The sequence below is a fragment of the Ambystoma mexicanum genome, chromosome 5p (genome assembly GCF_040938575.1).
Source record: "Ambystoma mexicanum isolate Mex_15411 chromosome 5p, UKY_AmexF1_1, whole genome shotgun sequence".
NCBI lineage: Eukaryota > Metazoa > Chordata > Amphibia > Caudata > Ambystomatidae > Ambystoma > Ambystoma mexicanum.
Window position 1 is genome coordinate 472,488,161 of NC_090930.1, and position 14,416 is coordinate 472,502,576.

Here is a 14,416-nt window from a genome sequence, read left to right on the forward strand (position 1 = left end):
GTTGCAGAGACAAATTGCATTACGAGTTGGCCTAATTATATAATTGAACATACATTCTTTAAGCTGTGTGGATTTCGAATCTAAACCAAAGTAGAATCAAAGATGTAATGTTTTTGCTATTGTGATGACTGTACCGTGCGTGAATACCCCCAATCAATATGTTGCACAATTTTAATTTCAATATAAACCATATTGGAATAACGAAACAAAGGTTTTGTGTGAAGCCCGTGAAATATATAAATGCGAGTATGCCCTGCATGAGTGAGAATCTAATGCATTTGTATTGAGAAATGTGCCTTGTGACAAGGGAATTTGTATAGCAGATGTGGCAGCTGATGTCACATGCCCGGGAGTGGTCTATGATATATTACCACCAGGGAACTTGAACTTAGGTCCATCATGCTGGAGATTATGTCATCAAAAAATAGAGGATAGGAACAGGTGCAGTTCACAGGTATTAATCTTTCGAAATGTAAGTAATGCTCAGTGAAAGAAACGTTGAACACATTGACATGGGTGAACCTTTCCTTTAACCCTTTTGTAAAAGTACATGCCTACAGATCACTTTCCTTAACCGATGTTGCTTTATGTAAAATATCACCTTTTCCAAAGCCTTTTGAAATAGTACAACGATAACCTTTAGGTTGGTTTAAGCAATGTGTTTCCTGCATGCTCTATTATAAACCTGCTAGAGTGAGACGAGAATCATCAATATTTGGGATACGTCGAGTTGCTCCATCAATAACATTGTATTCACGTGTTAAAGCTTTCCTGCAAAACCTAAAAAAACAAGATACTGACATCAAATTGAGCATATGTTTAATTAGAAAAAATGATGCTAACATTTGTTTGAAATAATGAGAAAAACGAATTGGCCGAGAAACATCAACCCAGTTATTTAGTTGCTGGTAAATAAATGGATTTCAGCCTCAGAAGAAGCCACTATTAATGATAAAAAGAATTTTCGCTGGGAACATTCTAAGTCATTCACAAAATTCTTTTGTTAAAGAGGAAAGAATTCAAGGATAATAAGGCAGTCCTGTTGCATGTTGTTCTAGATTACACACCAAAATGCTTCAATTTTTTAAACGATTTTTGTCATATTTACACTTTTTAGATAGTTCTCAACACTAAACAATGTCTTACAATCTACAATAAATGTCAACAATAAAAAAAGAAAATGGGATCCATTCTTTAGTCCTAGCTGCACATAATCGATCATGATTTCTCGAAACGCCTTTATTATTACCGTTGTGCAGTGACATATGAACTATTCACATATGTGCTATAAGCTATTATCATTCAACTTATTGCTAGTACTTTTTAAAATCTGTCGTTTTTATATATTACATTTTCTCTGTAAAACATGTGCTATGCACTTAACCTGATACAATAACACGAAAAGAAAACAACATGTTTGAGGATGCTCCACCATATACAGTACTTAAAATCAGAATGAGGTACATTTACTGAGGGAGTGGGTTAGTGAGCAGAGGTTTCTGTGTGTTTTGTTAAGCTATACAACTAACAAAAGGAAGCGGAGAGGAAGAGGGAGACAGATTCAGGCCTATGAATTCGATAACAAAAAGCAAAATATTGATCCATGGCATTTGAATGAATTGCTGCACCATGACAGTGCTAGGAGGGATTGGGGCCCAAGTTTTATAATCTTTGCACCGCTGCAGTGCATTTTGTACCAGAATCTGCACTAGGGCAAATATTACCCATCCAAAACATCCTTGCTACAGTAGATATTCGCAATGCAGCACTTTTTGCTTCAGTGCAAATGCTGGTGAACATCTGCAAGGTTTATTGTATGCATGTTCAGAAATCTGTTTTGATGTTTATTTATTACACATTTTACACCATCATAGACAGGAGTGCACTAAGAATAGCAACCGAAATACAGGAGGTGTAAGCAACGTCAATGTGCATAGCACATGTCGTATACATGCAGTGCAGGTGTATTTGTGTCATTGACATCATATCATCTGGTTAGAAGTGTTGTTACATGTATCTCTCTCCTTCTAGAGGTCTTCCTTGCTTGCTATACAATTGTTGGTAACATTACCCCAGAAAACCAACCCCTGCATGTGGAATTTCTTTGTCCCTATAAATGCATTCGGGTTTGCTGGTTGTAACATTGTTTACACATGCAATTCAAATCACCAAACATCCAACATACGGTTGATGCCAATCTGAAAAAATACAGTTTTCTTCTGAGTTCAAAGTTTAAGCTAATGAATATTCGGGTTTACTGCAAACACCCTCCTGAGAAAGATATTTGGCAGTGTTTTCATGCACAAAGAATGGAAGCCAACAATTCTTTTTCATCATATGAGCAAAGTCCTCACTATTTTTCGAGGCGGTGCCTAGTGCCTTCGGCCGTCACTTTGAATGATTGAAAGCACTGCACCTTAGAGGCGTACTGAAAAAAAATACGTTGCTCTGTATGCAGTATAGACAATTAGAAGACCCAATGCAACCGAAGGTCTTTGAATCTCTTTTCACACACAGCTAACCCTTTCACTAACAATATTGCAACTGTTTATGGATAACTCAGAAGTTCCAAGCTGCATTTCTAAACCCTCCTCCGTTTCGTCTACCTCCATGCTGGTCAGCTCGTTACCGTTCCGGTAGCTATTTAGATTAAGGTCTTTCCCATACATAGCTGTGGACGCTGCGTTGTGACTCTGGTTTTGCTGCTGCACTGATTGCTGGCTGCTCTTATACTGGCAGCGGATGTAGTTAGAGAAGGCTCGTCGATACGTTCTGTTGAAGAGCGTGTATACCAGTGGATTGATTCCCGAAGAGACGTAACCAACCCACACAAATACATTCAGAAGTTCCAGAATGAGGTCTTTGTCGCAGGCTTCCTTGCAAAGGACCGACATAATGTTTGTGATGAAAAACGGGCACCACATTATTAGAAACAAAAAGAAGACTATCCCAAGAACTTTGGAAGCTCTCCGTTCATTGTTTATTGACTGCATGGTACCTTTGCGGAAAGACACAGACTCCTTGTTTATTGGGGAGTTCAAGTGGGAGGTCCCCTCATGATTTTGAATCATTGATATATTTTCTGCATTGCTGTCTTTTTTTAAGCAATTGAAACTGCTCCTCCTATGCTTTGGTACCTCCTCGTACAAAAACACTGTGGCTTGTTTTTGAAGAACTTGGATCGTCAAGCAGTAAGTAAACACCATGATGACAAGAGGGATGAAAAATGCCACAAAGGATCCAATAAGCACAAAGTTTTCATCGGCCATGACGCAACTTCCATTTATTAACATTTGTGATTCATCTTGGAGGCCCATAACTGGGATGGGCATTGAAATTCCTGCAATTGTAAACATAATATTAATATTAATAAAAAAAGACATACATTAATGCTGCATATGTCATCAACTTTAGAGAAAACAATTTAAATATTATATTTTCTGACCCACAACCAATTGAACATAAAATGTCACAGTAGACATACACCAAGGGTTCAATTTGAAAATATATTTTTATGAGTTCTTTTGGGATTTGTCTGTTTCCAGCTGGAAAATCAGCTGTGTATCATCAGCACAGTTTTGAAAGCTGATGTTTTGGCATGGCAACAAGGCATGCAGTGTTTTTAAGTATACATTAAACAACAGTGGGGACAAACAAGCCCCGTGTAGAACTCCACATTCAACAGTGTATTCTTCCAACTCTTGTAGGTACATTTTGACTTTACCAATTTGTTCTTTGAGGACAGAATATATCCATTTAAAGGCAATATCTGATGTTTTTGCAACTTGTTTCATCCTAGTCATGAGTATAGTATGGTCCATGTTATCAAAAGAAGCTGAGAGATAAAATAGCATGTCAGTGCTGTAGAACCCTGTTCCATAACGTTAAGAAGCTGATTTATCACATCAATAAGAGTTGTCTCTGGGCTCCTCCGGGGACAGAAACCTGATTGGCAGTCACCTGGTTATGTTCCAGGTTCTCCTGAAGTTGTTTAGTAGCAGCTTTACCCAATATCTTTAGGAGAAACTGACTTTTTCAAATAGGACGATAATTACCTGTATCAAATGGATCTAAATGTGCTTTCTTCAGCATGGGGTGATCCACATATTTTTTATAGATTTGCAGGAAAGTGTCCTTCAGCAAATGACCCATTGACAAAAGTCGTGATAATAGGGGCTAGTGTAGTAACACATTGCGTGATCATGGTGGAGGGGAAAGGATCTCCCAGACGTGTAGTTGGATTTATTGATAGTATTATATCCATCATTTTTTGTATGGAAATGGGGGGAAATTAAATAAAGGTAATACATTGGGCCTCATTATAAGCTCACCGACACCCTTGCTTCTGGACCGGCAAACTACATGTCTGCCTGCCGTGGCCGCTGTGCACGACAGGTCTGACCCTGCCGGGCGCAGCAGCCACGGTAGACAGACCGTTCACGAAGCGCTGGCACCATTCATCACAGTGCTGGTGCTTCTGAGTCCCCAATCTCATAGAGTCCTATCGGACTCTATGGGAATGGGGATTTACATTTTACCTGCGCCTGACTTCCCGGGCCGCAGGTCTTTGAATCTCCTGGTGGCACCTGGGAAGTCAGGAGCCGGTAACATATTACGAGTCCAGTGGCAACCCACCGGTAGCACTGGCAGGGTTACCGCCGGGCTCGTAATGAGGCCCACTGCCTTCCATCTGATTGTATGGGATGTTGTAGTTTTGTTTTACAGTGCAATATACTAGTTTATTGCGTGACATTGTAATAGAGGTTGTGCAAGCCTTTGGTGACTTTTCAATTTGATTTTCAATGAATACTTGTCTGCCTTTAGCAATGGCTACTCAGTGTGTTCATTTTTCCACACAAATGCAATGCTTGGTGAGGGGTCTTTTCTCCACTGTCTTTCTGGAGATCTGATATTAGTGTTAATCTCTCTTAAATTAGCATTAAATCATTAATTTTGGCTGGAGATTAACCTGAGTGTTTTCACATATTGAGGCACTTTATCGTTAATTATCTATTTGATTTTGGCAAAATAGTGTTTGGCTATTTCGTCCAATGGTAGGGTATGGTTAATAGTTTCAAGACTGTATTGTCAAGGATTGGATAGGTGAAGCTTGGATAGGTTTTGTGGATTTCTACATATAATTTCTTTGCTACGAGTTCTAATGGGAGAGTTAGGTGGCAAAATATAAAAACAGATAAGGGTATGATCAGTTCATTGCTGTCGGAGGTGTGCTACGTCCTTTATGTTGATGTTACTATGAAGAAATCAGTCCAAAAAATGACCTTTAGAGAGGGTGGGGTTATGGATGGCTTGTTCAAACTCCATTGCTAACAGCATTGACCATAATTGTGATGCAGTTGTTTGAATAGGGTGCTTAATACCAATGTTAAAATCATCTATGATTAATACTTGACCTTCGGGGCATGCTATTGAAAGTATCACCTAGAGTTTTGATGTAAAATCTACGTTGTGTAGGTAGACGAAATATAATTAGACAAAAAGGTGGATTGTGTCAAATGGACCTTGATGTACAGGGTCTCACAGCCTGGAGTATTCTGGCTTCATACTACCTGTATAAGTAGTGATGATGTATACATAAGGGAGACTCCTCTGTGTCAGCCTTCATTTCTGGTTATATTTAAAAGCAAATTTCCATCAGAGTAGGAAGATTGCAGTGCCAAAGTGGTCTTGTAGGTGGGTTTCTGTTATGGCAAATAGATCGAATTGGTGTTTAATAATTAGTTTCCCAATTGCATATGCATGGGAGGATAAGGATCATATGTTTAATAATGATATGATATGATAAGATATGAGTCATTTATAACGCGCCTGTACACACGTGTTTCAATGCACATTGCAGAGTGGTGTAAAATTTGCCAATATTAATTGTTCACTGTAATTGTTGCATGTTGATATTACATTTCATATTCACATTGCCAGCATACTTTGCATGTCTGTAACCCTCCCTGGCCAGGAAGATAGGGCTAGAATGGCCAGTGACAGAGAACCAGTCCAGGCAGAGGGACCAGGGGGTAAAAGGAGGGACAGGAAACAGGACGTTGAGGTTTGTCCTGACGAGGTCAGAGGTGTTGGTGAAGGACCAATAGATTAGCAGGAGGAAGGCGGCCAAGAACGAGTGTTGATGTATCTTTTATTTCTGCAGATGAGGCATTGGACAGTGAGTGCACATGGGACCTTTGGATGTGTGTGCGTAACAGTGTGATTAGGTGAGTTAGTTTAAAGAGTGACCGTGAAGTAGATGACTTCCTCTACTCTCCAACCTCTGCAACTAATCCAGAACAGGAATGCAAGACTTATCCATGGCCTCAAGCCCAGTGTCTGTATCTCTCCAGCCATGAAATCTCTCCACTGGCTGCAAGGATCAATTTCAAGACCCTTTCTGGGGCCTGGCCTGCCCTACATCCAATGCTCTCTTCCAAAATACTTTCCTTCTCGAGCCCTTACCTCAGCTATCTCCCACTCTCGAAGGGTTAGATGCTTCCCCAGGCAGAGAGTGGGGGGAGGATCTCTCTTCTCTGCAGGTGCCTCCCTCTGGAATGGCCTCCCTGCCCCTCTCAAGCTTGAGCCGGACCACCTGAAGTTCCAGAAGAAGCTCAAAACTTTCCTCTTCTCCTCTGCTTTCTCTCTCTCCCTCCCCTGCTGACCTACCTGACCTACCTGCCTGCTGTACCGACTGCTTGCTTGGCTAGTCTCAGAGTCTCACTGCGTACCAGGCTCTTTCTTGATCAGTCACCCTTGCACAGCCTCCGGGCCTACCACACACTTGGGGTCTGTAACTGTAATGCTAAAGTCCCTTGTTCTCCTTGCACTACCCAGAGCCAAGTTGCCCTGGCTGCACTTACTCAGAGCATTACTGCCCTGTTTTCCCCTCCCCTCTCCCTTGCACTTTCCCCCCTCCCTTTCCCCTTGCACTTCTTTTTCTCACACTTGCACAATCTGAATGACGCAGGACCTAGTAAAATCGTTGGTCTTGTCCTCCCTCCCTTGGCTTGTCGCACCTAGAAACGCTTGTGTACAGTCGCGTTCATATGATAACCGAGTGAAATGAAGATGACTGTGTAGAGATGATGGTGGAGTAGTGGTGTGGAGGGTGGAGTAGTAGAGTGGATGGTGGAGTAATAGAGTGGAGAGCGGAGTAGTAGAGTGGCACATGGAGTAGTGGAGTGGAGGTTGTAGAAGAGTGGAGGGTGGAGTAGTAGAGTGGAGGGTGGAGCAGCAGAGTGGAGCAGTAGAGTGGATGGTGGAGCAATAGATAGGAAGAGGGGGTTGTAGCGCGAGGAGGGAGTGGTAGTGTTGAGAGGGGAACTGTAGGTTGAAAGGGGGAATTTAGTGCTTTGAGGGGTGTCATAGTGTAAAGAAGGGAGTTTTTATAGCGAAGGGTGTAAGAACATAAGAAGTAAGATCAAAGGGTGGAGGCAAAGCATAGAAGTAGTAACATCCAAAGGACAGAAGAGAGAGACAGAGAGTACATGAAGTAGAGTAAAGTTTGAGACAGGAAGAAAGAGAGAGGGAGAAGGGAAAGGCGAGTATGTGGGCATGATAGAGAACAGAGTAGATCAGGGTCAGTGTCTGGAAGGCAGGATCCAATACCATTAAAGACTACTAACCACTGCTAGAGTAGGAATAGCTATAGGGTGGCAAGATAGATAAGGATCTACCCTTTCGGTACATCCCTTCCAGAATAAGGAAGAACTTAGAAAGTAGGGGTAGTCCTCACTAGGTACTAACTTGTGAGTTAGGGACACCTGATTTAGGGAGGAGGTGCTTTTTGAGATAGGAGAGACAGGGACGGCTATAGGAACAATTACACAAATAAAAACAAAACCCCCTGATCGACTTTGGGTCTTGGAGTGTTCATTCAGCTATCTGTGACATGAACTGCTGGTAGTTAGACCCCAGCACATCAGAGAAATGTTCAATGTTCCAGCTCCCCATCTACCAAAACCAGGGGAAAACAATCTGTTTGGTTAGTATGAACATGCAGATCCAGAGGGCTTGTCCATTCATTAGGCTGTGTGTTACCTATATCTAAAGGGATGGAAGGACTTTGACAAGTTGTTCTTGCCAAGATTTGTTGCATGCCATTACCAAATGATTAGGCGTGAAAACTAATTTCCACCTGGGATCAGAGAGGATTTCTTGGCCTACACCCTGTTTGCACAGACAGCAGCACCTTAACAAGATGCTTCCCATGTCAATGCCACAGACATAACAGTAGATTTGGTGATGAGGAATGCATTCTTGGCAGTCCATTTTACCATCAGGACAGGTGTGGCTTATATCGCCCAGAAACTGATCAAACACTGGTGTAAGAGATTCTACAGAATGAGGAAGACCCTACCTTAAAAGAAATAGAACAAAAGTACTGTTTGATTTTAGACTTGAATTCTGATGGACTGTGTACTTTCACACCTTAGGCAGGTTCCTCCCTAGCTGCACAAAACCAGATATGGATGCACCCATCGAAAATTAAGGTAGCCGGAAATGTTGCTTCTCCACCTTCCCTTCCAAGTGTCATTACTCTTTGGGTCAAAGATAGAGGTTTTGAGGAAGACATACGATGGTGATAGGGAGAGCATCAATCTATCTGTCAAATCTGAAGACGCATTCCTCACTGGAGGTAAGTGGGTCCTTTTGTGGCCTTCTTGGGAAAACAGCCTTTTTGATGTAGGGGTCATGGTTGGGGGTGCCCAGTACCAGACAGAATTTGACCAATCCCAGTGCCCTCCACTGCCACTCAAGCCCAGCATCAACAGACATAATGACACCCCCAGCGTAGTGGTGAAGGGCAGGGCCCAGTGGGATATGCAGCTCATAGACAAAGGTTACTCAGTTGTATGGCAATGATGAAGGGCTTCAAAGCTCTCTTGCAGAATGGAGTAATAACTGATGTCCCTTCATAGGAAGTAGAACTAAGTGTCTTGCCGATATTATTTCTGCTCCTTAAAGCCATCAGGGTAGTACATTCCTTTGTTGAATGTGAAGAGGACAACTACTATGTGACATACTGATGAATCAAAGTGAACACATTGCAGGACATTATTCCATTTATACAACAAGAGGATTTCTTTGCTGCAATAGACCTACAGGATGCTCACCTCCATGGCACAGTGAAAAGCTGAACATCAGGGGGTTTCTGAGGTTTTACTAAGGCAGAACACACCTACAGTTCTCTCCCCTTGTCTTTGGGCTTTCATCAATACCAAAGGTTTTCACGAAATTGCTGGATTCATTGGTCTGTGCTTCAAATTTGCAGAAGGGCTGTGACCAAGAAGTGTTGCTGGATTACTTCTTTTGGGGTGGGACCAAGCCTGATTTTCATATGGTCTTTGCCCTTTAGTAATGGCTTGGTAGGCAAAGAACGATGGTCTGGAGGGTTGTCAAAAGTGATGCCAGAAGTTAAAATGAATTCAAAACCTTCCAGCCATTACCTCTTGTTTTGCTTTGTCACCCGAGAGGGATGGGTATGCCCAGACGTGGGTCTCGTGCCTGCTGGGTCTAGAGACCCAAGCTGCTCCTCATTGATGAGGCCCAACAAGTCCTAAACATGTCTGGGGATGCTTGTGGTCTCATGCAGAAGGGCTGTGAACAAGCAGTTTTGGCTAGACTAACCCTTTTGGGGTGGGACGAAGCCTGATTTGCATATGGTCTTTCCCCTTTTGTTATGGCTTGGCAGGCAAAGAGCAATGGTGCGGAGGGTTGCACAGAGCAATGTCAGAGGTTAAAATTAATTCAAAACCTTCCAGCCGTCACCTCTTTTGTTTTGCTTTGTCACCCTGAGTGGGACAGGAATTCCCAGATGTGGGTCCCATGCCTGCTTGGCCTAAGGACCCAAGCTACTTCTCACCGATGAAGCCCAACAAGGCCGAAACATGTCTGGGGATGCTTGTGGTCTCGTGCAGAAGGGCTGTGACCAAGTAGTTCGTCTGGAATACCCCTTTTGGGGTGGGACCAAGCATGAATTGCATATGGTCTTTCTCCTTTTGTAATGGCTGGTCAGGTGAAGAACGATGTTCTGGAGGGGTGCCCAGAGCGATGCCAGAGGTTAAGATTGATTCAAAACCTTCCAGCCATCACCTCTTTTGTTTTGCAAATTTGGAGGGTATCAAAGTGTTCCAATACAAGGATGAACGCGTAATTGGTGGTCCTTCTCTTCTTAAGGCTTAAAAATACATGAGATGTCAAGAGAGTTTGTAAAGTCCTCCAGGATATTGATATTGATACTTTATTTCTTTCACGCTCGTACACAAGTGTTTCAGAGCGTGACAAGGCAAGGGAGGGGAACAGGGGAGAACAAAACAGCGATCTTACTAGGCCAGTGACATTGAGAATATGCAAGTGCATGGGAGACGGGGAGGTGAAAAGTGCATGGAAGGGGGGAGAAGTGGACAGTGCAAAGCAGAGGAGAAAAAGATAAATAACAATAAATAATAAAGGCTAGGTTTAAGGCAGCAGACAGGGTAGGTCTGATAAGTGCAGGAAGAAAAAGGGGGGCTGTGTGGGTACAGATACAGACCCCAGTGCAAGGGTGGCCCGGAGGCAGTGCGGGAGGATGGCGAGGTGAGCAGGTACCTGGGCCCGGAGGACAGGGGGTGGCCAGGTGCACGGTTCCAAAAGAGAACAGATCAGTAGGGGAGAGGGGGAGCGAAGGCAGAAGAAAAGAGGATGGTGCTGGGGTGCTTTGGGAACAGGAGATGGTTCTCCTCAAGTTTTAGAGTGGCAGGGAAGCTGTTGAAAAATGACTGACACCGAGGGAGTTGGAGGTAAAGGAGCATAGAGCTCGAGAGGGGAGGTATTTGCGGAGGGATAGCTGTAGGTATTTTGGACCCAGGCCCCAGAAAGCCCTGTGGAAATTGCAGAGGGTTTTGAATTTAATCCTCGCATCCACTGGGAGACAATGGAGAGATTTCAGAGCTGGAGAGATACAATCCCAGGGCTTGAGGCCAAGGACAAGTCTTGCAGTCCTTTTCTGGATTAGTTGCAGAGGGCGGAGAGTAGAGGCAGGTAGATTTAGAAAGAGGCTGTTACAATAGTCCAAGCTAGAGAGAATCAGAGCTTGGGATACCATGAGCTTCTGGGGGAAGGAGAGGAAAGGCAGAGTACCTCTGAGGAGGTGCAGTAGGACATTTGACTTTTTAGAGACCTCAGAGATGTGGGCGGAGGACGAAAGGGTGGAGTCAAAGATGACCCTAAGGTTCTTAGCCTCGCAGGTGGTGGTAGAAGGAGGGCCAAGGGAGGCCGGCCAGAGAGTGAGGGGAAAGGATGGTGAAGGTGTGCTGATGAGGAGGATCTCCGTCTTCCTGGCATTCAGACAAAGATCATTGGTGGCACACTAATCTTAATCTTGAATGGCAGTTGGGCAATCAGAGATGAGAGAGAGAGAGGAGGTGGCAGATGGCAGCCTGAAAATGAGTTGATTGGATGATTGATTGCTCTTAAACGTGGACAAGTGCCATGTTCAGGGTATTCCTTTTAGAAGATTGTGCATCCAACTAGTAGAAGAATCTGCAGTATCTAATGGACAGGGAGAGCCCCATGGACAGGGGGAAATGCTATCATCCACATAGGTGTACGTTGGTACTCTTCCATCTCAAGTCACTTCACTGCCATTTCCTAGATTATTGTTTTCCGACGTCCCAAAAATATGAGCCCACAATACCTTTGTCGACTGTCCTCAGAGAAAACCTATAATGGGGCCGCTTGCAGTCCACCCCCTGAAAGGAATGCCCCAACCCCCAGTGCCCGGGGAACTTTACATGGATTCAAGTCACACAGAATAAGGAGCAGTGATAGACTTAGTCTCAGTGCAGGTGAAATGGTCAAGGTCAGATGCAATTCGCCACTCCAATTGACGCAAGCTGTCAGTTATCCACTGGGCTCTCCTTCACTTGTCCACATAATTACAAAACAGGGCAGTCCTCATCAGGACCAACAAATGGTTGGCAAAAATCTACAACAATTGTCAAGGGGCCCTTGTTGGAGTCCATTACAGTAGAAGCCCAGGAGATCAGTCAATGGGTAGAAGTGAATTTAGAGTCACTGATTGCAGCATATCATCTGGAAAGTGTGATGACTCACAGGATTCAGTCACTTCTCCCCAGTGGAAGCCTTTCCCAGTGAGCCTAGGGAGGTAACCTGCTACATGCTCTCCTCCCTAGGGCTAGGGGTACAGGCAAGCAGGACTTCACTGGGAGAGACACCCCCTTTGGGATAAGGACTCCCGTTCCGAAGAGGAACTCCCTATATTGCTTACTCACAATCCATCGTAAAAATACATACAGAACAAGTTTATACTTGTTTTTGCCAAATTGAATCTATGAGAACACCTGGAAAAGACAACTCCACTGGTACTAAGACGAAGAAAACCATTGGAGTAAAACCGATTACACACAGAACAATAAACAAGGACTTTGACATTGAGCAAGGGAAGCCCCAATGCCACATCAAGCAGGAGTTGTCCTGAGAGAGAGAGAAGGCTGGGAGTTTGAAATCAGCTATGTGAGTGAAGCTGATGGAGACAGGGACGTGCATCCTACTCATCGCAGTGGGAAACAAGAATATATGAAGGGCAAGAATCTTTACTGGGTTACTCGTACTCTTCCCAGTAATAAACAAGTATATATGAAGTGTGAGACTCATTACATGAACAGTAATCCTCATCCTAGTGAAGATCTAACGTGGAGAATGAGTGAGAATCATTACGTGAACACTCATACTCATCCCAATGACAAACCAATGTAAAGGGACAGTGAGAATCATTACTAGATTACTCATACTCGTCCCAGTGAACTAGTAATACTGAAGGAGAATGAGAAACACTACAGGAGTAATCATTCCTGTGTCAGTAAAGGATTGCTGTTGGAAACAGATACAAAGAGCGAGACTGATAACTGGAACATTATTGATTATCCTAAACCAGGAAGAGATTGGACATTGAGTGAAGAGAGTGTCTCCAGTGTGTTGAATACAAGAGGAATAAAAGAGAACCAAGAGAGAGTAACAACAATAAAACCACAAGGGAACACAGTCTGAGAGAAAAGTGGAAAAATCCAATTGATGAACCATATGATTTGATGAAAGAAGTCTCTAAGAAGTACATTCAACTACTTTATTAAAGTGAACTGTTTTAAAAAACCAGTACATAGAAGAAGGCAGTCATTCTCCTGTGCTTTAATTATTCTTATAGTGGTAGGGTCAGTATAGGTTAGTTTTCGACTGGACAGATCTTTCTTTTGGGACTCACTGATTGTTTGTTTGGTTGTTGTTTATTGTGCACTCAGTAGGCACTTATACAACAAGAAAATTGTGTATCAAAGCACCCACATGGCAACAGGGAGGGAATATGGGAAATAAAACAATATATACACTGGTGGATAAAGACAAACCTACTTGGCCCTGTGAGTATTCATAACGTGCAAGTGCAGAGGGAGAAGAGGGGAAGAGGGAGTGGGGGGTAGGTGCTGGAGTGTCCTTTCGTTTGGGTGAGCAGCAGATATAAGTGACAAGTATAGTAAGTGCTAGGGAGCTTTGAGCTGCAATAAGTGGGTTAGTGAGCATCCTAGTTAGTTTGGTTAGACAGGGAACCACCATAGCTTTTTAACCTATTCCCCTAATACTCAGGGAGTTAATAAAGAAGGAGAGGGAGGTGGTGGAGGTCCTGGTGATAATCCCACTCTGATTACAATATCTTTTGTTTCCCCTATTGCTACAATTAGTCCTGAGAGCATCCTTTCCCAGTATAATTCCTCTTTTGCCCTTGATGTCACTACGCTAATGCTTTATTACAGCCGGGTGGTTGAGAGGGTAGGCATTCATCACCTGAGCTGCTAAAAAAAGAGTCACTTTCTATTCAAGAAACTGGGACATTTTCAACCAATGGCATAATATGTCAACTTGGGGTACTGAGAGGTATTTAGCACTCATATTCTGGAAGCACATGTTTTCTACCCTTAAATGTAAATGGGTAGCCATTCAGGCATTCTGAAACAACCAGGGTTGAGTGTCATAGATAAAGTCATTATTTCCTAGGCTTTTCCATAGGTGTGTGCTAAATTCCCTTGACCTATTTGGCTGTACTGTTTATTTATATAGCGCCTATACACATGAAAGTGTTTCAAAGCGTTTAAGGAGGGTGGGAACACGGGGAAAAACAAGTCGCTCAGAGCCCTTGAAATAGTTTGCACAGGCAAAGTATGTGCGTAAAACACATTTAACAGTTGGGACACCGCAAATAGGCCTGACGGGATTGTGCAGTTTTACCAGTGCGATTAAGGAGAGGACAAGGGAGAACAGGCAGAATATCATTTGCAGCCCCATACTCGGAGAGGACAGGAGCCAATCTCCCCTTCCCTGGATGACCCGACAATGCTGGAGCAGCTATCACGCCTTGAGCAGA

The 14,416-nt window shown here is 43.3% G+C and overlaps 1 protein-coding gene across 6 annotated transcripts in view; it reads right to left on the minus strand.

Moving 5' to 3' along the window:
- Window positions 1-982: 982 nt before the first annotated feature.
- Window positions 983-14,416, minus strand: part of HTR2C (5-hydroxytryptamine receptor 2C) — a 4,576,123-nt gene continuing 4,562,689 nt past the window's right edge. For all 6 annotated transcript variants that reach the window (XM_069612886.1, XM_069612885.1, XM_069612883.1 and 3 more), the window contains one exon: window positions 983-3,340. In XM_069612886.1, the coding sequence (XP_069468987.1) occupies window positions 2,508-3,340 (833 nt within the window). In that variant the 3' untranslated portion in view covers window positions 983-2,507. The remainder of the gene's footprint in view (window positions 3,341-14,416) is intronic.